Below are 27,896 nucleotides of genomic sequence, written 5' to 3'. Positions count from 1 at the left end.
ATACCATGCTGTCTTGGTGATCACAGCTTTGTAATATAGCTTGAAACCAGGCAACATGATGCCCCCACCTTTGTTTTTCTTTTTTGACATTTCCTTGGCAATTCACTGTCTTTTCTGATTCCATACAAATTTTAGGATTGTTTGTCCAGCACTTTGAAAAATGCCTTGGAATTTTGATCAGGATGGCATTGAAGGTATAGATTGCTCTGGGCGGCATAGACATTTTAACAATGTTTATTCTTCCAATCCATGAACATGGAATAAAACCTTTTCTTTTATGGTTCTTTTTCTAATGCTTTGTTAATCATGAGTCTGGTCAAACATTTTCATTATTTACCAGCTGTTTGCATTTTAATTTTTGTTAAAAAACAAAAATTTCCCCCAATTTATCTTTTGCTTTTTCATTCTGTTTATGGTATTTGGGGCATACGTTAATTCTAAATTTTAAATAGCCAAATTATCAATCTTATACTTTATGTCTTATGTTTCAGAGTTGCATGAGTTTTCTGAGGTTCATGCACTTTATTTCAAGATTATATATATATATATATTTATTTATTTATTTAAGATTTTTATTTATTTGACAGAGAGAGAGAGAGCACAAGCAGGGGGAGCTGCAGGCAGAGGGAGAGGGAGAAGCAGGCTCCCCACTGAGCAGAGAGCCCTACGTAGGACTCAATCCCAGGACCCTGGGATCATGACCTGAGCTGAAGGCAGACGCTTAACCGACTGAGCCACCCAGCCACCCAAGATTATATACATATTTTTAAAGATTTTATTTGTCAGAGAGCAAGAGAGAGTACAAGCAGGGGGAGCGGCAGGCAGAGGGAGAAGCAGGCTCCCACTGAGCAAGGAGCCTGATGTGGGGCTGGCTCCCAGGACCCTAGGATCATGACCTGAGCTGAAGGGAGACACTTAACCAACTGAGCCACCCAGGTGCCCCTTATTTCAAGATTATATTAAAACACTGTGAAGGGCGCCTGGGTGGCTCAGTCTTTAAGCGTCTGCCTTTGGCTCAGGTCATGATCCTAAGGTCCTGGGATCGAGCCCCGCATCGGGCTCCCTGCTCAGCAGGAAGCCTGCTTCTCCCTCTCCCACTCCCCCTTTTTGTGTTCCCTCTCTCACTGTGTCTCTGTCAAATAAATAAATAAGATATTTAAAAAAAATAAAACACTATGCATGTTTTTGTATAGTACTCTTTTGGCTTCATTGTTTCAAGTTAGATTTTGGTATCTATGGAGGTATTATTTTTCATATATTTTCATATTTTCATCCATATTATAATATGGATGTACTATACATATAGGTTTCCCTACATTAAATCATCTTGCATACCTTAAATTGTTTGAGTCTTTAAGGAATTTTGCATATTATAAGTGATATTATTCCATAATTTTCTGTTATATGCTATCTTTAGGCAGGTTTTGTTGATCACACTGTAATGGTTTCTTAAATTGCATCTGGAGGCTTTTCTTCTTTCTTCATACTCCAAAATGATAGATCTTGAATGCTTTCTCAGTTCTTCCAAGGTGTATATTTTCTCTCTCTTTTTGAGCCTGTTTTTGTAATTTATATTTCTCTAGAACTATTTTGTTATTTCATCTCTAATATTGTGTATTTATGCTTTTCTCTCCATTGTGGAGATTGTTTTAAGAATCAGCTCTTAGACTTACCAGTTTCACTCATCTCTGATTTCTAATTAAGTTCCACTATTGTCTGTATTAATTCCTTTCCTCTGATTCAATTTAATGTTATTTTTCTCACTTCTTAAACTTGAGTGTTGTTCTCTATACTTTAAATCAGAAAACTGTAAAAGTATTTTATTTATCTTTTTGACTTTAAAAGTAGATTACGCATTTTTTTTTGAGAGTTGCATATACCTAAGTAAAAAAACAGTTTTGTAAGGGTGTTAGACATCTTCTTCCTAAGCATGTAGTAGTTTAAATGTAGGTATATTTCTATTTCAGTTTTTTATAAAGTTCTCTTGCCAGGCTAAAATTGAGCATAAATGGAAAGAAAAGCTGTACATTTTATATGAAAACTCTTTTAGGGAAAAATATGTCCTTGTGTGAAAGTATATTTTCTTAATATCTTCCTGATTTGGAAATTCATTGTTTAATTGATTGGGATATTATTATAAAAATGTAGAATCAGAATAGAACTGAAATTCTCAGAATTAAAACTCTTATGCTAATGTTGGCTAAATTTGGAAGTAGTTAAGGAACCACTGTATGAAAGATGAATCATGGACACTAAAAGTAGCTCATGCAATATTAACATGATAAAAATGTACAGTTCTCATATCTAAGCCAGATTCAAAGTGTTCTTGGTATAAGAATTTACAATATGAAAATAATATAAATATCACTGGAGAAGAGGGTATAGATAATTCCAAGTTGATAAAAGCTCCTGCAATATATCATTAAACTGAGCCAAACCAAGTCCCCACTTTCACCTGTCCAAACCTCCACAAAACTAGCAGAAGATGGGGTGGGAGTAGAAAGGTCATAGTTTGTTGGGTTTCTGAATTTCAAAAGACGTTATACTGTGTACCTTTGTTGTCTCAATTGAATCTCAAATGTGACATGTCCAAATTGAAAATTATCTTTTTTCCAATCAGGAACCATCTACCTTCCATTTTTTTTTTTTTACTTGTTAGAATTATGGGATACGGGTAGGGGATCACCTTTATCTCTTCTCCCAAGTCTTCACCCTCAAATGGCAACCACATCTTGACCATTCTACCTCCAATTATCTCTCAAATCCATCCTCTCATTTCTATCCTTGATTTTACTACCTAAGCTTGGGCCAGTCTTTTTATTTAATTATTCCAATGACCCCCTTACAGGTCTTCCTTCCTCCAGTCTCTTCTCAACCCAAAATATTTTTTATATAATCTTAATAAAAGTCCTATAATGTATTTGTCTTTTAAAATTTTAAAAAATATGTTCCCTAAATGGCCTGTTTGTAGTCCTGAGCATGGCTTACAGCGTTTTTCATGTTTTGGCCTGCCTGTATTTTTCCAGCTTTATCTTCCACTGCTGTCCCACATGCATTCAGTGCTTTGTTGTTGTTGTTTTTTTAAGACCTTATTTATTTATTTGACAGAGACAGAGATAGCGAGAGCAGGAACACAAGCAGGGGGAGTGGGAGAGGGAGAAGCAGGCTTCCCGCCGAGCAGGGAGCCCGATGCGGGGCTCAATCCCAGGACCCTGGGATCATGACCTGAGCCGAAGGCAGACGCTTAACGACTGAGCCACCCAGGCGCCCCTCGGTGCTCTAATTGAATTAAATACCTAAGTTCCTTTAAGTGCCCTCTGTCAGTTAGGACCCTTCGTGCTTGATCCCACTGCTCCCTGCCTCTTCCTTGATGGTCCTGATTCAGTGATTATTCCCAACTTCTTCTTTTCAAAGTGAAGTTACTTCTATCTTAAAAACAAACTACCACTGTCTCCTTTTCAGTCTACTCCCTTGAAAGAGTAAGTTCTACTTCTTTACCTCCTGCTCACCTTTCTGCCCTTCCTACTATAAAAAACACCAACTGACAAAACTTCCAGCAAAATCATAATGTCCAAATCTAATGAACTAATCTAGGTGTGCACCTTAGTTGACATCTCAAACAGCATTCAACACTGTTAACTACTTCTACTTACCTCCAAACCAACCAACCTACTTAATTTTCTGTGCTTTGTAGAACACATGAAAGATATGTGAGTTAAAAGATAAAATCATCAGTACCACTTAACCATCATTAGCATCTTTATTTCCTTCAAGTCCCTTTTTCTATATATTTATAAGTATGGAAAATTGGGATATTATAAATATATATTTTGGGTTTTTTCTTTTAAGCATCTTCCCTTGGCATTAAACAGATGTTTTGGAGACAATTATAATCATTGCATAATGTGTTATATAGATGTACCATACTTTATTTAGCCTTCTGCTACTGTTGACATTCAGCTAGTTTTCAATTTTCACTAATATATCTAGGTCTCAGATTCTTATTTCTTAATGGGAGATTCCAAGAAGGGAAAGTACTAGGTTCAGGATACGAAGTTATAAACATTCATGATACAGACTGTGTAATTACTTACAAGGAAAGGTAATTTATATTCCCATAGCAATGCATGAGTATCTGAAATTTATCACTCTTGCTAACACTGTATTTTTTTTTTTAAATCCTTTCAGTTTGATAGGTTCAAATGGAATCTCTTAGCCTTGATTTGCCCTGAATAGTAGTGAGATTATACATTAATCACTCTTTCCTCCTCACCTTAGCCTACTAGTTCTCTTACTTCAGAATATTCCTTTTCATTCTCCTTCTCAGGCTTTTTTCTATTCCACAGTGTTTTGTACTCAGCCCCTTGAACGTCCCACAGACAGCTCAAACATCCTAAGCTTGCTTCAATTTCTGGCTAATGATATCATCAACCACCCAGGCACCCTAGTCAGAAACCTGAGTCTTTTAAGATCACTCCCTCCTCTCATCCCCACATCAGTTACTAACTTTTTCCAACCCACATGTTAAATCTCTCAAATATGTCCACACCTCTCTATCTCCCTGGCTACGGCTCTCATCCAAGCCTTGGTTACTGGAATACTCATCATTGATCTCCCTGCCTTGTCACCCTGCTCCATTCCATTCTATATACTGCTTCCAGAATCTCTCTTAAGATTTATTTGAGAGAGACAGAATGTGTGTGTGTGTGGGGGGGGGCAGGCAGAGGGAGAGAGAGAATTCCAAGCAGACTCCCTGCTGAGCATCAAGCCCCCCGGGCTTGATCTCAAGACCCTGAGACCATGACCTGAGCTGAAACCAAGAGTCAGTCGCTCAACCGACTGAGCCACTCAGGTGCCCCCAGAGTGATCTTTCTAAAATGCTTATCTGGAGCACCTGGGTAGCCCAGTCATTTAAGTGTCTGACTCTTGATCTCAGCTCAGGTCTTGATCTCACAGGTTTGAGTTCAAGACCCACACTGGGCTCCATGCAAGGCATGGAGCCTACTTAAAAAAATAACGAGAATAAAATGCAAATCTGATTGTGTTACTCCCTGGATTCTACATCCCTATCCAACTTTATCCCTTGCCCTTACCATCTGTTCCCTTCTCTCCAGCCATATGGAACAACTAGAATTCCCCACTGCCTCTAAACTCCTTTTGCCAAGAGTGTGCCTCTTTTGTCTTGTGAACTCCTACAATAACGGAGCCTATCCAAGTTATCATCCCATCATTTCTCTCTCCTTTATGCACTGATTACACTTTATATAGGGCTATGTTATGACACATTACAATTTCATAATTTTTTTAAAAAGATTTTATTTATTTGAGAGAGAGAGAGAGAGCACAAGCTGGGGCAGGGGGAGAGGGGCAGAAGGAGAGAGAGAAGCAGGCTCTCAGCTGAGCAGGAAGCCCCACACGGGGCTTGATCCCAAGACCCTGGGATCATGACCTGAGCCGAAGGCAGATGCTTAACCAACTGAGCCACCCAGATGCCCCTGAATAAATGCTATTTTTGATAGCGATTATAAAATTCCTTTCAATCTTCTCCCACCATCTAATCATTCACCAAGTTCTATAATCTCAATCTATCTGCTATCTCTGTTACCAGATTCTCCTCCATTTCCAATTTCTAAGGTTGACAAAACTATTTTTTAATTGCATTCTGAGACTTGGGTGCTTCTCCAAACCAGGCCATCTTCACTAGAGCTGACAGTTATCTTTCTGAAACACACCTGGTTTTGTTACCTACTTAAAAAAACAACTTTGATGACTACCCATTTTGATTGTAGTTGGTTATTTCCTCGAAACATGGAAAGCTTGTCTATTGAGAGTTAAAAATAAAGGAATGCACAGTGGAAGGAGACACAATTCTCATTAAATCCAGGATTTTGATTACTTAAACACTATAGCATAGTATATAATAACTTTAAGAATCCAACTCCAGTACACTCTTTAGCTCTATCTCCTATCACTCTTCCTCCTAATCCTCAACACACAACCTGGTTACCATTCTTAATGCACTGTTGTGTCTAGTATTCCATATCACCAAGCAAATTCTTACTCATCCTTGAAAGCCAGCATCTGGTTACCTGGTTGCTCCAAGAGATGGTATAAAGGGGCTTTAGACTGTTTACATAATCTTTATCAGTCCTCCAAAGCAAGCCAAATCAAAAATAAGATTTTTTTTTTGGTATGGACAATTGGACTGTTTGCAACTTCATATAAACTATGTATAAAAGCATCTTTTAAGGACATTTCTATTTTTATTGATCTATAACATACAATCGAAGTAAAAGCAAAGTACTTTCTATACAAGTACATCTTCAAGCTAAGTCCCCTGGCTACACTTCCAACTAGACTGTGGCCACTAAGCCCTTTATAGAAATTCTGAAGGAGTCACAGACTATTAGTTGCTCTAAGAAGCTTTCTCTAATCTCTTTCTGACAAGCTGTTTGTAGCTTCTCCTTCTGGGCTCACACAACTCTGACCATATACAACTGTTATCTTACCAAATAATAGTATAGTTGTGTTATTTCTCTTTTAGTTTCTTCCACTAGGGTAGCTAATCCAGGGTAAGGACTCTATTATCAGTTTCCTCATGGGTAAAATAAAGATGATAAGAAGACAAATCTCATATAATTATTGTGAGAATTAAATGTTAGTGCATATTTAAAGCACTTAGCACAGTGTCTAGCATATAATAGGAGCTAAATAAATGTTAGCAATTATTTTTCCCTTTGTGTTTGTTAAATCATGAAGTACTACCCCAAAGAGTCCCACAGCAAACAGACTGGTAGATGCACAAAAAGCATAAGAAAACACACATGTCCTGAAATTACCTAAGAGGTCACTACTTAAGCAAAATGCCTTCCCTATTACCTATCTGCAGATGTGACGTGAAACTGAATGGCTTTTTAATGTATAGTAGTTTAAGAAGAAAAGTTTTTAAGACCTTAGACCTGGGAGAGAAATTTCATTTATAAAGTTTTGAATTTCTAAGTTATTTATTAAAAAGAACACATAAAACAATTTCATATTTGGAGAAAAGGAAATAACACAATGTCTTGGGAATTGGCACTGTTTCTATCATACATTACTTCTTTATATTACAAACTACCTATAAATACACTTACTCTCAGGCTTTATGATAAAAATCAAATGAGCATGTTGTGTGGTAGAAATAACATCAAATTAAAATTAAGGAATACTAGATTCTAGCCCATGAATTAGCTGTGGGACCCTGGGCAATCTTTTAATTCCTCTGGGCTTCAGAGTTATTTTTTTGGAATTTGAAGGGATTAGACTAATCTCTAAATCCCCATCCGGCTTGAAAATACAATGTTCTTACAATGCTATATTTTAACCTTTCTCTTACATGGTTTCCCCCCTCACTAGAAACTGAACACCCTTTTTGTGAGTGGGAAACAGGAATCAAACCTTATTTATCTTTGTACCTCAGTGCATAGAACCAATGCCTCGTTTCTTGACTGAATGAATGAGTGCACCCTACAGAGCTTCTAGTTTAAAAAGGCATAGCAAATTTATAGTATAACAGGTTAGTGGCTAATGTTAATATAATTAGGTTATTATACAACAATAACAAATGATTGTGCATTAATATGATTGTGGATATTCAATATACAGATTCATTCTATTGTTAATTTGTTGAAAACCGTTATTTTAGAAAAGGAAATCTAAACCAAAAGGTTTCCTTACTTTTTTTAGAGAAATTTAGAGAATTTTAGAGAAATTATGTGTTAGTTACATAGTTGTTTTTTTTTTTCAGTTACATAGTTTTGAGAGAGGCTAATTCTACTAAATTTCATCATCCTAAGAGCAGTGTCCACTTATATCAAGCAGGTATCCAAGCGATCACTCTCCAGTACCATTTCATAGAAAAGATTTTTATCTTTGCCTTGCTACCAGAATTACAGACTGAAAGACAATGTGATCAAGGAAATAAGGAACTAGAGTATATAGACACATGGAGAAAGCAAGCATACGTGTGTGTGTGCACATATACACACACACAGTTTAACTCAGTAACTCAAATGCCTCATGTACCCATTTTAAAATTAATATTTAGTGCAGGCTTACTGCTGGAACAGTTTCAAAATATCTCTAACATGGAATGGAAAACGAAGAGTGATTAACTATAAAGTCTATATAGGTGAAACAAATGGACAGTTATCCCACTTCTTTTGAACAAGGGCAGATGTCTCTCTCTGGATATACCCCAAAAAGAGAGTTACAAGGGATTCCATTTCTCTGTTTCAGTATCAATGTGACTGAAATTTGAAGTGCATTTACTTCACAATTTCCTGGACCTGCAACGTTGGGAAAGTGAAGGTTTTTTCTAATATTCAGCTATCAGGCTCAATCTGAGTTTGAATGGTACTCACTGATTAACTCTACATAAATTGACACAAGCACAATAAGTTTTTTATTGTTAAATTACTGTTACCATATGCAGAGCAAAAAGTAAAGGGGCTGATCTACTTGTGCATTAACATTTTAAATTCTTGAATTATAAACAAGTGAACAAATGATCAGTTAGGAAAGGAAAACTGAAGGGTTTCTTTATAGTCTACTAATTTCTCTAATAATAAAACATGCTCAAAAATTTTAGAAAAACACCTTTTTCTACATATGATATATTAATAAACAAATTGTTTACCTCAATAAACTGTAAAGACTCCCTCAATATTAAGGACAGTCTATCTCTGGCTAATGCAATTATTATTTAGATATAATATAAGCATCAAAAAATAAAGTGGTAGCATAGTTCAAAATTTTCCAAAGTGTTAATACTCTTAATGCTGAGTTTCCAGTTCCAGAATTGTCCATTCCCCTTGGGGTGAACAATCTTCAGAGGAAAAACTAGCCATGGTGATGCTTGCTGAGGAATCATCAAGGGGAGAGGTTAGTTCACTCCATCTGTTCAAAGTGTCAACATGTGCATTACCCTGAGGTTTTGAGCTGTCTCGTGCTAAAAGTAGTGTCTGATTGATTAGATACTGTGCTAAATTTAAGTCTTCAGGAACAGAATTCGTAATATTTAAGTTTGAATCCTGTTCAGAGAGCAGTTGCTTTAATAGTGTCCAATCTTGTTCTGCAAAGTGCTGATCATCTTCAAAATCCATGTCTGTAACATGTGTTTCTGATTCCATTTTCTGCTCAAATGCTTCTATTACATCCATCTCATATATTGGAGAGAGGGTTTTTGAAGGCCGATGGTCATACATGTAGGTTTGTGCCAGTGTGTCACAATCATCTATGTCTCCTGAAATAATTCATAATACTACACAATGTAAAAATTGCACATGTTGGTACCCCTCAGAGTTTTGTAGAACAATATTAAAACAATATAATAGTTATAGTCCAAAAAAACAGAATGGAAAAAATAACACTTATACAAAATTGACAAGATTATTGAGGCATTTCTTTTTCTATATTAAAAAAAAAAACAAAAAACAACCACCGAAGGATGTTTAGCAGCAAAATCAACATAGGCAACTAACAATAATTCTCCATACTTTAATTTGAAAACTTGTGATACAGAAAACAAAAATTATTTAAACATAAACACAGAATGTGCACATGTATCTAATTCACTACAATATGAAATTAAAGAGAAAAAAAGACATGGTTATTTGATGGTGACTTTAAGTTAAGTCAGTTCCAAAAGGGGAATAAATACATTTTTCTAAAGCCTTATTTGTATATTGCACATGCAAAAGAGGATGCAAGCAACGACAAACAAAAAAATACAACTTTAAAGAGCTCCCTATTGTTGTGATTTTGCTGAACAAGGGCTATTGATCAGCGTTTTTCTTAGTTCTGATATACAATAGCTATGCAGTCAGCCACTATTGCATATTTTAAATGTGGGTCATTAGTTTAAATTACTATAATAAGGAAGACAAACACACAAAACAATTAGACAGGAAATCATCTATGCATATGAAATAAGCCTGGGCTTTTTTCATATATTATCGTTGCTTCTAAATATAATCTCTTTTAGGAAATTTATCTTTTTACTTGAAAATTTTAGAATTATAGTGATCCTCAAAGTCTTAATCTCTGTAAAATGCATATAAATTGTAATAATTAATCTAGTTAAAATAGTTCAGTGCTTTTAGTGATATTACTATAGTTATTGCACAGACCTCTTAGATATATACTAGCATAGTCCATAAAACATATCCAATGTATAATAAAATTTCTAATAGTCAAGAATTCTATGTTAAATTAGACATAAATAACTAAATAGCAAACTAAGTTTTTCTCTTTATTCTTTCATGTAAAATCTCTTAATAGTTTAGCTCTAATAATAACCAAAATTTTACTAGATCTTAACTCTGCACTAGGATTTTAAGGGAACAATAAAGATTAACTAGTTAGTTTTCATATTATTAAGAAATTTAAGTCTTCATTTGAAATTTGTATCTGTTGCTTAAGTAATTATTCTAACTAAAATAAAACATTCGGGGCTACCTACAACTTTAAAATTCTATAAACTCATTTTCTTATGGATTTAGCATTTCTATTTCTGTACGTTACCTGCAGATAAAGCAATATTAGCTTTTTTGGTAGCTGTAGAATGGTTCTCTTTCACTTGACCTTCCTGAGGCAGAAGTTGACTCCGACAGGAGTCCAGAAATTTTGTAGAGCTGTTCTTTGGTATGTCAGAATTGGGTTCTCTTTGATGAAGCTCCAAATGACATGGTCTTTCTTGAGATTTTATATCATTATCTGAGAGTTTGCTACGTTGCTGAAAGTCATTATCTACATTGCTTCCCCTGTTTACTTGTTTATCTTCTGGAAGAAGCTGTCTGCCTCCTTTGGACAGGACATCTACTGTGAACTTTTTTCCTGTGGCTGAAGCACTCTGTTTATCTTTTCTTGATGAGTCAATGCTGCTGGGACCCAAGAGAGAGCTTTCGTTTTTATGTACACTATTGCCTTTATCTTGTTTACATTCTAAAATACTACCTTCACGTCCTTGTGTGTACCTGGAATAGCATGTCTTTCCATGATGTTCGTGAGAAATGCCATCAAAAACATCAGAAGGTGAAAGAGAATCTACAGAAGGCTGAAAGGCAGTATGGGCTTCCCCTTCATCAGATCCTAGTTCTTCACATTCATCTACTGAAAGTAAGACTGATCTTTTAAAATTTTTAGTTGCAGAAAACTCGTGATTTTCATTTTCTGTTGCATCTTCGAAAGCCAAATTAATTATTCCCTGAAACTGCTGAGGAGCTGAGTTAGATGTACAGAAATTTTCTCCAACATTTTCAGCTTCAGATCTTTCATCTTCTGTTTCATCTGCTGAGGAAGAAACCTGATCTACTTCTTGAGCAAAATGGACACTGCCTCGTAGAATATTTTCTTTTTCCCTAGGGTGGACTACTGTAGATCGAGACCAAATTTCTGGCCGTTTCCTAGGAATCTCGTCATCACTTGTCGAATTAACTTGGAAAAGATCATTACTACTTTGCTTTTTCATTTTCACCTCAATTCTTAAGTTACTGTCATATATTTTTAATTCTTCAGGAGTACTGGTATCACTGCTACTTCTTCCAAGAAAATCATGGCACAACATAGTGCCACATTTAGAAATACCTCTGTCATTTGACCCATCATCATCTTGAGACCCTCCAGCATCATAGTCTTCAGATCTGGGCTTTATGTCATCAGAGGATGTGGTGGCACTGCCAGTGTCAGATTCAGGACTCTCTCTCTGATGCAGACCACTGGCACTCAAATTCCAGTGGCTCAGAAATGGAACTTCTGGAGTTTCATGGCTCTCTGGAGTTTCTGTTGTTTCCATATCTTTAGGAGAATTTTTTCCTGATATTTGTTCCAAAACACACTTGGAGGAAATATCTGAGTCTGCTGTAGCATGTTTGATTTCACTCATAGCAGAGTCATCAGACAAGTGACTAGGAATTTTCTGTTCTTCTACATGAATTTTAGATTTTCTGTCATCTTGGACAGAATTTAAGGTACCATTTGTCCTTTCAGGAACACATGGTAAAACATCTTTGACACATTTAATGCTTAATCTTTTGTTTATATCTTGTTTCCCTCCTTGCTTCTCCCTATCTGATACTGAATGGATTTGCTCTGCATTTGCTGAGTCTAAATCACAAACAGGATTAGAGTTCAAGGAGTTTTCACTGGGATTTGAAATCATGGATTTTAGGACAGTGGTGTTATAAAATTTTGGATCTGCATTATCACTCCCATCAGAAAGGCAAGGTATTTTAGCTGTGTTGTGATGATCTGATTCTTCGCTGGAAAATTTTGTTTCACTTTTATGTGAACAAATCCGTTTTGACTCCAGTTCATGCTTTATTGATTTATCCAGATTTGAAATAGTTTGGCATTCTAATACTAATTTCTCTTTCTCTTGATTGCTTAATGGCTTTTGTGGGTCAGGTTTGCATGATGCCTGAAATGCTTCTCTACTGCTGATTTCTGATGTGAGATTAATTAGAGGTTCATGAGGCTTCTGTTCAGAAATATCATCCTTGTTATTATTATCATGTACATCATGAAATATATTTTCTTGGACAACACATGTTTCACTTTTTAAAGGTCTTTGAGAAGAAGGCTGAGTTTTCAATATAACCTGTCCAGGAAGTGTTTTCTGTTTTGAATCTTTATTACTCAAAGTTTCACTTTTCTTAGACTGATTTAAGTTTTTAGACATTGCTGCTATTTTTGCATTAACCTTAGGCAAAGGTGTGTGTCCTTGCTTGACAATTTTTTTCTTAGGTGTTTGTTTATCTGTAGTTGTATTGTGATTCAATTTTGTCACATTTTCATCAGACTGCCTTGAAGAGACTGAAGATTTTACTGAATTTGGTGACTCTCCTTGAGATCCTAATAAAAGAAAATTAAAAAATATAATGTACTTTCTAGTTTGTGAATGAAATGCAATATCTGTTTTTAAATTACATTAGAAGAAATAAAACAATGAAATGACATATCTATGACAAAGGACAAAAGATTAGGTGTTAGTAACATGATAAAGTAAAAAATATTTTATTATAAATATAGGGGGACTATTCCAGCATCTTAGCAAAATTACTTAAATAGGATCTTTCTTCCTCAAGAGTCTTGATCCTTATGCCAGAATTGGATTTGCATAAATAAATGAGGGTGGAAAAATCTGATTTTCTTATATCAAAAGAGCAGGAAGGGTCTTCCCTTCGACGTTTTTGGGGAAAAAAAAGACTGTTCCACACAGCTGAAAGAAGGATCAAGCTAAATATAAAATAGAAATGTTGAAATTACTGTTTTTTTTACTGTTCAAACATGAACAAAACTAATTTACTTCTCATAACAAGATCATTATTATTGTAGATCATTTGGGTTAACTACTTAGATGTGCAGTGGAAACTAAAACTGGTAATTGGAGGGCAAGGATTAATTTTGAGAATCTATTTGTTTACACTGGTTGAGTCCTAGAGATGATAATTAAAACTATCAAACAGAATTGCCAAATCTTTTTAAATGTTTAATTTTTAGTTATTACTAGAATTAGAACATGAATAATTTTTCTCTGGCTTATTTTAAAATTTGCTTTCAGTATTAATTCATTATCAAACTCAAAATTGTTTTTAGGTTTTTACATACTGCTCTTAACCTACATGAATGCTTAATGCATAAAGCAAATTAATTTATTAAGTCAGCAAAGTATGCAACCTGATCAGTATGCTTTTCTTTCCTAGAACATGGCAAAACAACAGGCACAGCACAGAGGGAAAAGGGAAAATTCTTCTTCCTATATATCACAGTTCTCATGACTGCACCATTACTTTTTTTTTTATGTTATGTTAATCACCATACATTACATCATTAGTTTTGGATGTAGTGTTCCGTGATTCATTGTTTGGGTATAACACCCCGTGCTCCATGCAGAACGTGCCCTCTTTAATACCCATCACCAGGCTAACCCATCCTCCCACCCCCCTCCCCTCTAGAACCCTCAGTTTGTTTCTTACTTTTTTAAAGGGCTCTAATATTAGTGCTGGTTTTGCACATGGAATTCCTATAGTTATCAATGAAACTGAAGAAACCTGGGCATAATATATAAAAGGACCAAAAATACAGATAACTTAGTGACTGCTTAATTATTTCTCATAAAAGACAATAAAAACCAAACCCACACCCTGAAATACCAAAATACTTATCTAGGGGCACCTGGGTTTCACTCTTGGTTTTGGCTTAGGCTCAGGTCATGATCTCAGGGTCCTGAGATCCATCCACCCGCCTCCTCCCCAGCTCTGCCCTCCAGAGCCTACTTGGGACTCTTCCTCTGACCCTCCCCCTGTGTGCAGGCCCACGCTCTCTCAAATAAATAAATATTTAAAAAAAAAACTTATCTAAAAGCAAAAGTGTGTAAAATCTCTATAGTATTACACAAATGTAAAATGAGTGAAACCATGTTCTATTCTTATTTGTTGCTAAAGTTCCAAATCAGAGTTCTGCTTATTCAATTTAAACACAGAAGTAATACCCAGGATTATATCAGCTTTACCTTGAGTTTTAGCAAGATTAGATGAGGCATTTTTTGTCCTCTGTTGAGCTGTAGCACATCCACTGCCATTTCCTTTTTTCTTTAAAATTGCCTGTGGTACTGGATCACTATATCCTTTGCTAGTGACCTTCTTTAGCACACTAAGAAAAATGATTTGCATTCAGTACTGCACTCAGATAGCAACACATGAACTTTTAAAAAACTCATATACGAAATATATTTTTTCTCAAAGAAATTAAAAAGTATCTTTTTTTCAAAAAATAGAAAAACCTTATGTTCACAGGTCTTTAAGTTTATAAGCCTGCAGGTCAAGTATGACAAAGCAATACATAATCAAGTTCCACAAGTGTAATCTATCATTTTGTATCAATAATCATTTTTCATATACTATTTTCGTTTAATAAAATTTTAAAATATTGTGTAAATAAATACATTCTCTAACAAAGAAGAAAAGATATTTTTAAGATATTTAGCTAGAAGTTAGCATATAATTAACTTTCAGAGAAAGCTACTATAGAGGTAAAATAACGAATGAAGATTTACCTGCTACTTATATTAGTTTCTTCTTGAATGCCTTTTTTATTTGAATTTCCATTGGTAACTTTTGAAACGGGTCGAGATTTTACTGCTGTAAATTAAGAAAAAGTCAGTCATGAAACAGAACACTGAATATGTAAAAGTCATGCATAAATTCACTGGCCAGACACTATATCCAAAAATAAACGTTAATGTGGGAAGAAGTATGTTTTCTCTCAGTTTGCATGAGCACATGTAAATAAATGCCTTTTTGCATCTGAAACTAAATAAACATCCAAACACAGAATCATTTTTTTCTAGGAACTTTAACTGTCAGGAGCTATTCAAAGTGAGGGTACTAAAACCCACCTACAGTAGAAGTTTTGGTACTTTCCACACTGTTTTTCATCATCTGTCCTGGAGATTCACAAAAGGACAGTTTATCACCAGAAGGCTTCTCTTCTCCTACTGATCCATTTTCTTTTGGTTCATCCAGACATTCAGTGGAAATCAGTAATTCCATACTTGAACTGGTCGATCTGCTGGAAGGCCCTGCGATGCTGAGGCATGGAGAATCTTTTCCTGTCACTTTCTTCGAAGGCTTTGCTTTGGCTTGCACATTTAAGTTTCCAGTGAGTACCTTGGGTCTGGCACCTGTAATGTGCCCTTCCTGATTTCTCCCTCCTTTCTCATTTAATGAATTTTTCTGTCCATTTGCTGCTGCTGCTGATCTTTCCACAGCTTGTCTAGGCGACGTGTTTGTTGACTTAGCATTATCACTGTTTTCTGTTTGGGACTTTATTATAGCTTTGGGCTTTCCAGAAACATTCTTTCCCCCAGTTTTAAGTTCTTTTGTAACCTTAGATGCTGTTTTTGTACCACCCTTTTCCTTTAAATCATCATGTTTCAAGGTTTTATTTACAGTGTTTCTATTAGTACTTGAATGTCCAGATGCTCCTAATCCATCAGATTTCATCTTTTGCTTAGTAGAGGGATAACTCCAACAATCCTTCTTGATATTTCCTCTCCAAGATTTGTTTTTTATAATACCAGAGTCAGAAACTTGTCTCCTTTGCTGCAAAGAAGAAAAAAATTCTTTATAACTTGACTGAAGTCTTTGACTTATAGTACTTTGTTTCAATAAGCCAGCTTTTCAAAGAGGAGAAAGATCACATTATGATATAGGGCCACTCAAAATTTGAATTATCTTTGACCATTTGAATGTATCTTTAGTCACATTCCCTTAATTGAATCTGAAATATAGCATAAAAAATTAAAAGGCAATTCTTTTTTAAAAAGGCGTACTATTTAGCTTTGTGAAGTTATGGCAGAGAGGTGTCAGGATGCCGTGGGTCAATGATAACAATGCCCAATATTTTTTGAGGGCCCACTCCCAGGTTCTGTGCTAAAACACTTTCATACATTATCTCACTTAATACTCACAATACTCCTATGAGAGAGCTCCTGTTGTTATCTCTGTCTCGTAAACAAGAAACAGGATTAAAGCCGGTATGTGATTTACCAAGGTCACATGCTTGTAAGGATGGAAGTAGGACCTGAGCTCATGATTTACTGCTTTAAGCAGACAGTATAATGCCGGCTTATATATGGTATAATTTGAGGGACATTATAAAGATTTTCATTAAAAACTGTCTCTTCAATCCTATCCAAATGCCAGAAATTTTATCACTAAAGATTTAATCCTTGGAGCTGGGGGCTGCAGGCCCCTGGGAAACGAGACAGTACATCTGAAAAGTTTGGCTTTTGGAAGAAACAAAACAGTAGTAATACAGCTCTGGCTATATGGAGAAAGTGGAGGAAAAGGGGTCCTAAAAACAGGTGAAGTAGTTAAAAAGAGGGAAAGAGGACACTTAAGACACTGAAGACAATGAGCCTATATCATTTTGGTTAGAACCAACCTTCCTATGGAAGGAAACAACATTTTAAAAAGTGGTAGGAAGTGCAGAATAAAACTGTAAGATTATATTGCCACTCTTTATGAAATACGTACCCCCCTTTGAAAAGCTGTATGAAACTGCAGAGGTCTGAGGAAAAGCCTGTGCTGTCTTCATCTTTTTATCCCTTAGAACTGTGCCTATGACACACTGGGTACTTAAAAAATGTGATGCATGTTGTCAAACCTGAGCATATATTGGTATACAGTTCAAGGGCTAATATTTCTGAATATAGAAAACTTCCATTTACATTAAAAATTTGTCTAAGATAAAGATAACATATATGGGGGGTGCGTGCACGCACACATACACACACACACACAAAGTAATAAATAACCTGGCTAAGTTTAAGGAAAAGCTAGGTGTAGTGCTAATAAAGGTAATCATTAGGTTCTTAGCTCTTATCTTTAATTGACTTAGGATATTTAAGAAGTCATTAACATCTCTGGGCCTCATATTCTGTATTTCTAGAGGGTGGAGACTGGTCCTACTCAGTGCAGTGTTCCAGGATTCTATGTAATATTTATAAAGTTCAAATAGGTTTGGTCCTCATTTTTTGTTTTCTTGATCAAATCTTAGCTCAAAAAATAACCTTTCTCTATTTTTAATACCTAAAACCAGGTAGAGTTCTGATTTTAGACTTCTTCTCCCCCTTAAAACTGATCTACTTAACTTACCATGTCCTTGAATCTGTCTATTTTAAATTTAGCATCATGCTATGGGTGAGATTTATGCAGTATAGAGGGTAACCGTACTCCTTTAGAAACTTTATATTAACATAGTATAGCATGATGAGGATTCAATGTATACACATACCTAGGCATTCTCTAATTTACATCTGCAAAGTTTACATGTATTTCTTATATACAAATGGCCAGGTGGGAAGATGCATGCTACTGACAAATATGAGACCACATGCTATTGAGAAAAATGAGAAATAGAGGACAACTCTCGAGAGAATTCCCCTTAGACACCCTTTTGGTTCCAGGACTAATCCTTTTTTGTTGTTGTTTAACTTTTTATTGTAGTAAAATTTACACATAATCAAAAGAAGATAGAATAGTATAATGAACCCCCCTGTACCTATTACCCAGCTTTAACAGTGATCAGCTCCTGGCCAGTTTTGTTTCATATATAACTACCACTTTATTTTGAAACAAGTCCCAGACATCATTACTTTAAGTATTCTGGTACCAGCACTCTTCTTAAATCTGTATTACCTCATTAACCTTCTCCCACTTTCAGAAGATCTCATCTCTTCTTGTAAAACACATTTATTCATTCCATACTTACTGAGCACTTACTACATACCAAATAACTGCACATTAATTATTTCACTTAATTTTCACAATAATTCTGCTAGGTTTTATCAGTCCATTTTTACAGACAAGCAAGCTCACATATGGCCGAGATAACAAATGTGAAGTCAAGCCCACACTGTCATGGCAACTGTGCCAGGTGGCAGTGTTGCATCCCTTGTGCTTGGCTGGAGAGCCTTCTTCCTCCACCCAGCCTTCCCTCCCACACTCCCACACAAACTTTTCCCGCCCCTATGTAGGGGTAGGCAAAAACACCTTAGGCAGATAAAAAATGACGCTGAGAGGCCCCAGGAAAACTGTACCCTGCGTTCGGCCTTTTGGCCTCATGGAGGCCACACATTTTCCATTTCACTGCCTTACAAAACCAATAGAAATCTAGGTAAGGATTTAAAAAAAAAAAAAAGTGAAGTCAAGGTTTTAATTCTTATTATACGATGTCCAGCAGCCATTTCAGTATACTGCCCTTCTGAGGGGAACATATTACCCTGTTTTCTTCCCACTGTGGTTAATAGTATAAACCTTCGGGCAACCTGAATGCCAGGAAGGTAAGGAAGAGCAATGAGAGTCTGTTCTCTTTCACTGTAAGGCAAGGAAAGAAGAAAAGCCTGGTTGATAACAGTGAGTAGAACAGCAGAAAGAAAGGCAGATAGGGTAATTCTTAGGGGGCCTAAAAAAAACACTGGGGATAAGAGGGAACATAGAGAAAAATATCCTAAGTTACCACTTCTTAGAGTATGTTCTGTGGAACTGTACAGTATAACTAAGAATGGTCAAAGGGGAGTCTAGCAGCGTTCCATGCTTAGGGGAAGAAAACTGTTTCACATTATAATAAATACACCAACTCATTTGTGTGTGGGAAGGGGTAAAAAAAAAAAAAAAAGACAAAATTTACCATCTTAACCATTTTTAAGTGGGAAGTCCAGTAATGTTAACTATATAGACCTTGGGCAACAAATCTCTAGAACTTTCTCATCTTGTAATACTGAAATTCTATACCCACTGAAAAATTGCCCTTTTCCTTATACCTCCAGCCCCTGGCAACTGCTATTCTCCTTCTTGTTTTTCTGAGAGTTTGACTACTTTAGAATACCTCATATAAATACAGCAAGTAACTTTTAAAGTAAAACACAACTAACTATACTCTTGGTACTGATTGCCTTTTTCACACCAAAAATGTACTGTGTGAATTAAAATCTTAGTATAGAGAAAACTGGGCCAACTAAAATCTTCTTTAAGAAGTAGGTTAATTAGAAAATTAGACATTGAATTAGGTCTAGAATTTTAGAGAACTTCTCATCTGTTGGAATAGCTCCAATATGTTAGTTGCCAAAAAGGTTTTCAAGGAAATAAAAAAGGCAGAATATTTCACTTCCTATGCCAGCTGGATATTAAAAATCCACATCATTTAAAAATTTCTAGAATATTTGCTTGATTAAAGACTCAAAATTATTTTCATTAAGAAACAGCTTTACTTAATGAAAGAATACATTTAAACAATCACTGAAATATAAAATAATGAAATTTAAATTATTTAGCTTCTTTTTTCATTTGGACCTGTAAAATTTTAAGTTTACCTGAGAACTACTGAATACAGGCTTTTTGCCAAGTCTTCGATCATCACCTTTGTCAAATGCAGCTGTAGAAAGAAACAATTTATTTTTATAGGAAACACTAACATTACCATAAAAGTAGAGGGAAAACAGTATGCTAGCAGAAAAAGGTTATGTTTTAATGGAAGTAACTTAAAAAAAGGCTAAAAGCAATCTAGTACACACAAATAATTCCATATTATATTTTAGAACTTCTTTTTTAAAGAACCCCATTTTCAATCTTATTTTCTGGTCTCTGGATTTTATATTATTAAAATTAATAAATAATAAGTATAAAATCTCATGAGAGGATTCATACATTTACAAAAAAAACAGAATTTTCTCAAGCTGTGAAGTTTTATTAGAGATAAATGGTTTCATTTAGTTCTCCAAATTTCAAAAAATTATGGATTGTGGCAAGTATAATATTTTATAAACCATTAAATATGAGAAAGTGTCTATCCTAAAAAAATGTAAAAATACTCTGTTGAAATTAACTACAAATATTTCCTGGTTTTGCAGAGATATCATGAGGAAGAAGGAAAGAGAAGAGAAAAAAATAAGGTCTTGTTGAAAATAAAACAAGAAACAATCTTCAAACCTATATCATTCTTTTTAGAATTAATAAAAATTCACTTTCTAGATTAGGTTTAAATGGGAATTATTGGGGAATTCATGTTTTTATGTTCTTCAAATAAGAATTTGAATGACGTCAGGAAAATATATAGAAATAATGGGATGAGAGATATAAATATAGTTCAGCTAATGTATTTATTTCTTTTGAAGGTTATATTTCAAACTATTTAAAACATAATTTGAAGAAATATCATCTCCAAAATTATTTGATATTTATTGAAACAGCTGATGAAAAAAATATTAAATTATATGTAACATTCCCATTGCATCTTCTACTACTTGTGTTCTATAGGATCTGTGCTATAAGACAAAGCAGGATCCTAGAAATGGTATTACAAGGACTGATTTATAGTAAGCAAATGATTTTGCACTATCCTATACAAAAAGAAATTAATATAAGATTTCTCCCAAAGGTCAGTAACTCAATTAGAATATAAGAAATGCTATAACAAGGACAATCTAGAATCATTCCTTTATCTGGGGTTTCCCAATGCAGTAACTATCTGTAAGTCAGGACTCATTATAATTCAACATACCGAAGATTAAAAAAAAATATTATTACACTGATAGGATAGATTGAAAAGTTCTTTTTGACAATTAGTACAATTACCAATAACATTTTATTTTACATATGTATACATATATATGTATTTGCATGTATTTTTAATTAGCACTTTATAGAATTAAGATAAAGAGCATTGTTTAAGGCACAACTTAACTATGAAATCCTCTAAAATGAAGAAAAACAAAGTTTACTACCAATCAGAAGAGAGCTAAATGACACCTCATGCAATGCTGATCTTATTTCTTCACACTGAATAGATTTTTGTAGTAAAAACTGTCATCTAAAAATCAGTATAGAAATAGTCACAAGGAAAAAAATCTCAAATTCCTGAAGACCTTGTGATTTTCATTGTTTCATGATTTTCTTTCATTATTTTGTTGGAATTTCTGTGAAAAGTGCTCTTCAGTTCACATCTAGCTACACTATCATGTTATGCTCATAATGCAAGACAGAGCAAATCATATTCTGACTATCCCATTAAAGAATTTAACATATCTATGTACTATCAAGAATATATCACATATGGCTTTCGTGTTTTATAGTACAAAAACGTTCGTTTCCTAAAATATAGTCTCTTAAAATGTTTTTAAAAGTATACTTGCTGAATCTGCAAATATTTTTTCTAAGGCACCTGCTTTAACCCAAAAATAGTCATGAAGCCATTTTTAGTTCCACACCCTCAAAATTTTTATCTTAATATTTTTGAAACAAACATACATTCTGAGCATTATACATCTTTTATTTAATGCTAACGTTTCAAATGGTACCTATTAAATGTCAGAGACTACTGTGAGGCTCCTGAGGGACACTCCGCAATAGCACACACCGTATCACTGAACCAATCAATTGTGAAATAAAGCCATCTAGTTTAGACAAAACCACAAGAAATGATATATTATGCAAAAGATGGAAAAGCTTTACGGCAAAATATATTTAAAAAGGAAGAGAAAGTATGTTTGGTAATATGTTCTACATGGATTACATTTTCCTATACTTCTAATCTCTTTATAAGAATGCTTTTAAGCAAATTTAGCCGGAACATTGCTGCTAATACAGAGTAGGATTAAAAACTGATAAATAAATATATAAAGGAAATGAATCATTTTCCAAGAACAGCAAAGCATGATTTATTAAAACTGCCTAAACATACTATCACTAGTTTCAATTAGCAAGCTACTATTGAACAGAAGCAAACAATATTAATCCTACCACTTATTAGCATCCCCTCAAAATATCTCTTGTCACACAGATCATAAAATAAGGATAAAAAATCTCAAGGCTAACATACCTGCTTGGATTTTCTGTTGATCATCTGTGCTCATCAGCTTCCAGCTTTCTGTGTGACGAACAGCATAGAAAGACTGAACCAGGAAGATCCAGAGCTTATCACGCAGAGCCTGGATCTTGCACGTAAAACCCTGTGTTCAAGCAACAAATCAGCAGCTGGTGAGAGCCACATTGTCATAGCAACCAGTCATTATTCCTTTCCGAATCTACTTACTCCTAAGCTAGATCAATGATGTCATCACTTAGATTTTTTAAATCGTCGGGTACATGTTATTTATGAAGGCTTACTCTTCAAAAACAGAATTTTATAGTGAACATGAAGCTAAACCTTATCCTTTTAACCAAACATTATTTTAAATCACCAGTGGCCTTTACATGAATACCTTCTACAGCCTTTTCAAATCAACTATGACATTACAAGGTCAAATACTCTATGTAACAGTAATAAATATGATGAAATTTTTTATCTTTTTTGTTTAACAAATACAAAATGTCAGTAATTTGCAATAAGCTTACTAACACTGATTAAGTATATTTAAAAATAAGTAATATCTTAATTTTGCTTTTTCTTAGTCAATCCAATTTTAAATATGATTTTTTCCTGAAGACAAAAAGGAATTAAGAATATATTATAAAAATAAAAATACTGATTATTAAAAATTCTAAAAAATTATTTAAAACTTTAAGTTTATATATAGGACATTTAATATAGTGACAGGGGAGAAATACTAGAGTTACACTGTACCAATTAATATTGTTAAGTTCCAAACTATGTTTAGAATTAGTGAGTCAAACTGCCAAATTCTGAACTTTTGCAGTAAGTCTGTTTAGAGGTAAATGAAATTAAAAAATTTTTATTTTATGAAAAATTCCAAACAGACACAAGGGTAGGGACTATAACCAACCCCCCATCACCTAGTTTCAAGGAACCATGCAACATTTAAAATGTGCATATATTTTAAAATCTTAAAACAATTCAAATATTATATCATTTAAATAAATTTCATCACTTTCAATACCATTTCCTTTGTAATGTCAGAGTTCAGTAACGTGTCCAGAGCCATAAGAAGAGAGCAACTATTCTCAGTGGTAATGTTTTCTTCAATTGCTTTTAAAATTTTGTCCAATAGATCAGCTGTGCTGCTCATTGCTTGTGACTACAAAACAAAGAAATTTATATTTAATAGGAATACATGTAAAATGTGTAAGAAATGTGAAAGTCTGGCTTAACAACAGACCATTTATCATAACTGGCCATATAAAGTCAACCAGAAATCTTATCCCCTGTTAATAATATAATAATTATTATAATTACATAGTTACAATAACCATTATTATAAAAATCCCTTTCCTTTAAAAAAATATCTGCACACAACACACACACACACACACACACACACACACACACACACACTCTGTTCCTAGGAGGCAAAATAGTCCTAAAAACGGAACTAGAAATAAATAATCAAAGTTCTTTATTCAATAACTAAATTTAGAACAAGTGGATCCCCAATAAGACTGAGAATTTTGCATGGACCATAACTGTATTACTGACAGAATAGTATCTTTATGACTGGTTTCTAAAATATGGCTTATGCTGATTGAGAGCTACTGTTGGCCAGAGTTACATTATGCCTTGCCAGTGCATTCATACCTGCCCCCTCCTGCCTTCATTATCTTGTGAGCCAAAAATCCTGTCCATCACTGCTCTAAATCCTATGCAAGCGTGCCATCTGCTATGGAATTTATTTAAGTCACATTAATTTAATCAAAGGCAACCTGCGTTTAAAAACTCTTACATAATGGTAATCAGAATACAAAGATGGGGCTAAATATAGGATATGATTTTAGACATAGTACCTGTAAGAGAAGAGCAAAATTTTCACTTTGAATGATCTTGGAGAAGTTTTCTATAATAAATGCAATACATTCTTCTTGCAGCTGAGATGCCATAGTCAGTGCTACTTCTGTCCACTTCACTCTGGGTAAACTGATGATTAGCCTGTCACTTTCCATCAGAAGAAAAGCAGCGTTCTTATCATTCTTGTAATTTTAAAAAAATTGGAAAAAAGTTAATTACTATTCATAATATAACTTTCTAAGCAAATAAAATACTTTTGTTTTCTTATGATGTTTCCTGCAAAAAAACCCCAAAATTCCAGGTAGCTAATGTCTTTGTCATTACTTATAATACTTATTTGTTCATTCAGAATTATCCAAAAGGGCAAAATCTGAGCTGGGAACAAACTACCTCTAAAAAACCTGAGAACAGAGGTATAATATAACTACAAAGAAAAACTTCACCTCTCTGAGATTTTCACTACTGAATTAGTTTTTGTGCTTATAGATATCATTCATAATTGTATGGCTACACTGATATAACCTTAATTCTTTTCTGACTATAAAATACATGTACTTTATTACAAATTTAGAAAGGTTAAAAATTACTTATATTCTCCAGTGATTTTCTTCCTCCTAATTAGGTAAGACTCTTTATATTTTATTCATTTAATGATGATTCATTTTTATACCACAGGAAAAAAATATTCATGAATACTGATCTCTATGGAAGGCAGAATGACAATTTACAAATACCATGTGCTGCAAGGGAAAGGAAAAAATGGCCACATATACATTACTTTATCTTATTCATATTTGATTTCTAGTTCTTGAAACAATGCTTAGTAAATAACTGTTTAATGAGTAAATAGTTACCCAATAGATGTAGCAGATTGAAAAACATGGCCACAAATTCTTTGTAGCTCCATCCATTGAGAGTTGGAATTTATTTACTCATCCCTCGAATCTAAACTGGCCTTTTCACTTGCTTACAGAAATAGTGGTACTGTGCAAGTTCCAGAGCCAAGGTCTCAAGAAGCCCTGCAGCTTCTGTCTTTATGCTTTTGCAATTCTGGGACCACAAAGCCACGAAGGAGCTGGGTAAGAAAGAGCACATAGAGTGGGAACCCAAGCTCCAACTCAGCCACCAGCTGAAAGCAGCTGCAGGACAGAACTCAGGAAGAATCAGTAGAAGAATAACCCGGTCAACCCACAAAATTATGAGAAATAATAAACTGTAGTTTTAAGTCACTTAGTTTTGGGATAGTCTGTTAAAGAGCAATAGATAACTGATAAATCTGGAAGTGACAGACTGAAATCCTTAACATAGGCTGCATGATGTAAACTTTGCACAGCCTTTGTATGTTTCAGATCTCAACTCCAACTCTATCTTCCCTGATCTCTAGCCCTACATCAGATCCCTTTTATACATGCCATCAGAGAACCTGTCCCTTTTCTTTAGAGTACTTGATTCATTTGTAATTATTTGATCATGAACACAACTACTTGATTACTATCTGTCTCCCTCACTAGGCTTTATGATTACTGAGCGTGAAACCATGTCTGTTTTGGCTCACCACTATATCCCCAGGGCCTAGTACAGAACTAGGTCATAGTAGACTCTCAAATATTTGTTCATTTCTTAGCATCATCAGAGGGTGAGAGTCTATATGTGAATTCCTAAGCTGAATTAAGCTTAATCCTTGAACAACAAAACTTTTAACATTTTACCCACTTACCAAGAATTCTTTTAAAATGTATTATATAGTTCCCTTACTTTATTAGAGTAAAAATATCATACATTGCTATAATTCCTTTTATTTTTTTATTTTTTTTGGTACCAAAACCCTTTCCTCCTCTGGTGACATCCTGAGTAACTGTGCTTTTAGGCAATAAGCCCAATTTGTTCTACTATAGGGACTGTTCTGGTGGTGAAGCCAAATGTAGGGTATTCAAATAAACTTGGCAGGTTATCTACAAAGTGCTTACTACACACATAATGTTATGTGCTGTGACAATTTTTTAAAAAAATACAAATATAAAGTATAGTAATAATTTATGTTGGAATCTGTTGGAAAACTAAATTTGGACATAAATGATAACATAGGTGGTATGTGATCTTATTCCAATACTGATCTGAAGACATAACATTAAATGTTAGAGTTCAAAGAAGATTGAGGTTCAAAGGAGGAAGAAAATGTAATACATTTCTAGACCAAACACATAAAATTTTAATCCAATAGTTAACATAACATATGCTCCAAACTTCAACAATATATAAAGGGTAGTACTAAGCCACCCATTTTCCCTCCTTCCAATCAATATTATTTATTTTCTGTATCTTTCCAGAGTTATTTCATACATACACACACAAGAAATATATGTAATATTGCCTTTATTTTACTCAAATGGAGGCATTAATATGAATGATATTATATACTAGACCTTTATACTTAACAGTACAACTTAAATATTTTTCTTATCTGAATATAAAGAGCCTTGTTATTGTTTTAACAGCTACATAATAGCCCACAATATGGATAAGTCATTCAACCAACCCTCTACTTATATTTACATTGTTTCTGATTTTTTGCTTTACAATGTTGTAATGAAAGATCTTGTAAATAAAATTATTTCATACATATGGGAACATTTCTATAGGATAAATTCCTAGAAACAGAATTGCTGGGTCATTACTACCTGTCTTAGCTTGGGTTCTGCCTAAAACTCGAGCCTGAGAAACAGGCTTGTATGCAGATTATTTATTTTGGGAAGTGATCCCAAGAGAATCTGAGGGCATTAGGGAAGTGAAACAGGGAAGGAGGGAAAGCCAATGGAAGGGTATGTTTTCTTTTTTTTTTAAGGTTTATTCCATAAAACTTTTATTTCAAACTGATAGACACACACACACACACACAATGCGTATGTGTGTATCAGATCACAATGTAAAATATATTTCTTATTGTGGGTTGAGGTTTTATTTATTTATATTTTTTCATATTTGATTTTATTTTTTACAGATATATAATTTTACCAATACCTAAGTATCACATTTTTTATTATGTTCATTTAGCCACTGTATAATACATCATTAGTTTTTTTTGTTCAAGTTTTTATTTAAATTCTAGTTAATTAACATTTAGTGTAATATTACTTGCAGGAGTAGAATGTTTTTGATGTAGTGTTCAATGATTCATTAGTTACCTATAACACCCAGTGCTCATCTAGCTCCTTACTACTCAGTGTGAGCCACACCATCTGCATCACCCAGAGCTTGTTAGAAACATAGAATCTCAGGCTCCACCTCTGACTTACTGAATTAGAATCTACATGTAACCAAGATCCTGAAGTGTTTTGTGTATATATTAAAGTTTGACAAGCACTGATATAGCATTCACTATTATAGGCAACTGGGGCTCAATTTTGACAGGGACCCTTTGAAAAGCCACAGAGAATACACTTTGATTTATTCTGCCCTAGGGACAAAACAGGGAAACATTTAACCACTGGCTCCCAACTCCCATTAAAGGCTTATCCCCTGGGATGTTAACTTCCTTCTACTCCCAGGTTTGCCTAGCTGTCAGAATTACTGAGTTGTAGGGACCTTGTGTAGAGTGATAGTGAAGCTTTACGACAGAA

The 27,896-nt window shown here is 34.4% G+C and overlaps 1 protein-coding gene across 8 annotated transcripts in view; it reads right to left on the bottom strand.

Annotated features, from left to right (window-relative positions):
- Positions 1-5,429: 5,429 nt before the first annotated feature.
- The window catches only part of BTBD8 (BTB domain containing 8), a 113,803-nt gene continuing 91,336 nt past the window's right edge, over positions 5,430-27,896 (bottom strand). For 7 of the 8 annotated variants that reach the window (XM_027570442.2, XM_027570450.2, XM_027570459.2 and 4 more), the window contains 9 exons: positions 24,279-24,461; positions 23,438-23,575; positions 22,420-22,549; positions 19,916-19,977; positions 15,437-16,142; positions 15,095-15,179; positions 14,552-14,691; positions 10,564-12,891; positions 5,430-9,283 (listed from right to left, as the gene is read on the bottom strand). In XM_027570442.2, coding sequence (XP_027426243.2) covers positions 8,814-9,283; positions 10,564-12,891; positions 14,552-14,691; positions 15,095-15,179; positions 15,437-16,142; positions 19,916-19,977; positions 22,420-22,549; positions 23,438-23,575; positions 24,279-24,461 — 4,242 coding nt within the window. In that variant the 3' untranslated portion in view covers positions 5,430-8,813. The remainder of the gene's footprint in view (positions 9,284-10,563; positions 12,892-14,551; positions 14,692-15,094; positions 15,180-15,436; positions 16,143-19,915; positions 19,978-22,419; positions 22,550-23,437; positions 23,576-24,278; positions 24,462-27,896) is intronic. The other variant, XM_027570470.2, reaches the window with a different exon arrangement.

The sequence above is a fragment of the Zalophus californianus genome, chromosome 4 (assembly GCF_009762305.2).
Source record: "Zalophus californianus isolate mZalCal1 chromosome 4, mZalCal1.pri.v2, whole genome shotgun sequence".
In the NCBI taxonomy this organism is placed as follows: Eukaryota; Metazoa; Chordata; class Mammalia; order Carnivora; family Otariidae; genus Zalophus; species Zalophus californianus.
This window is presented reverse-complemented; position numbering and strand designations above follow the sequence as displayed.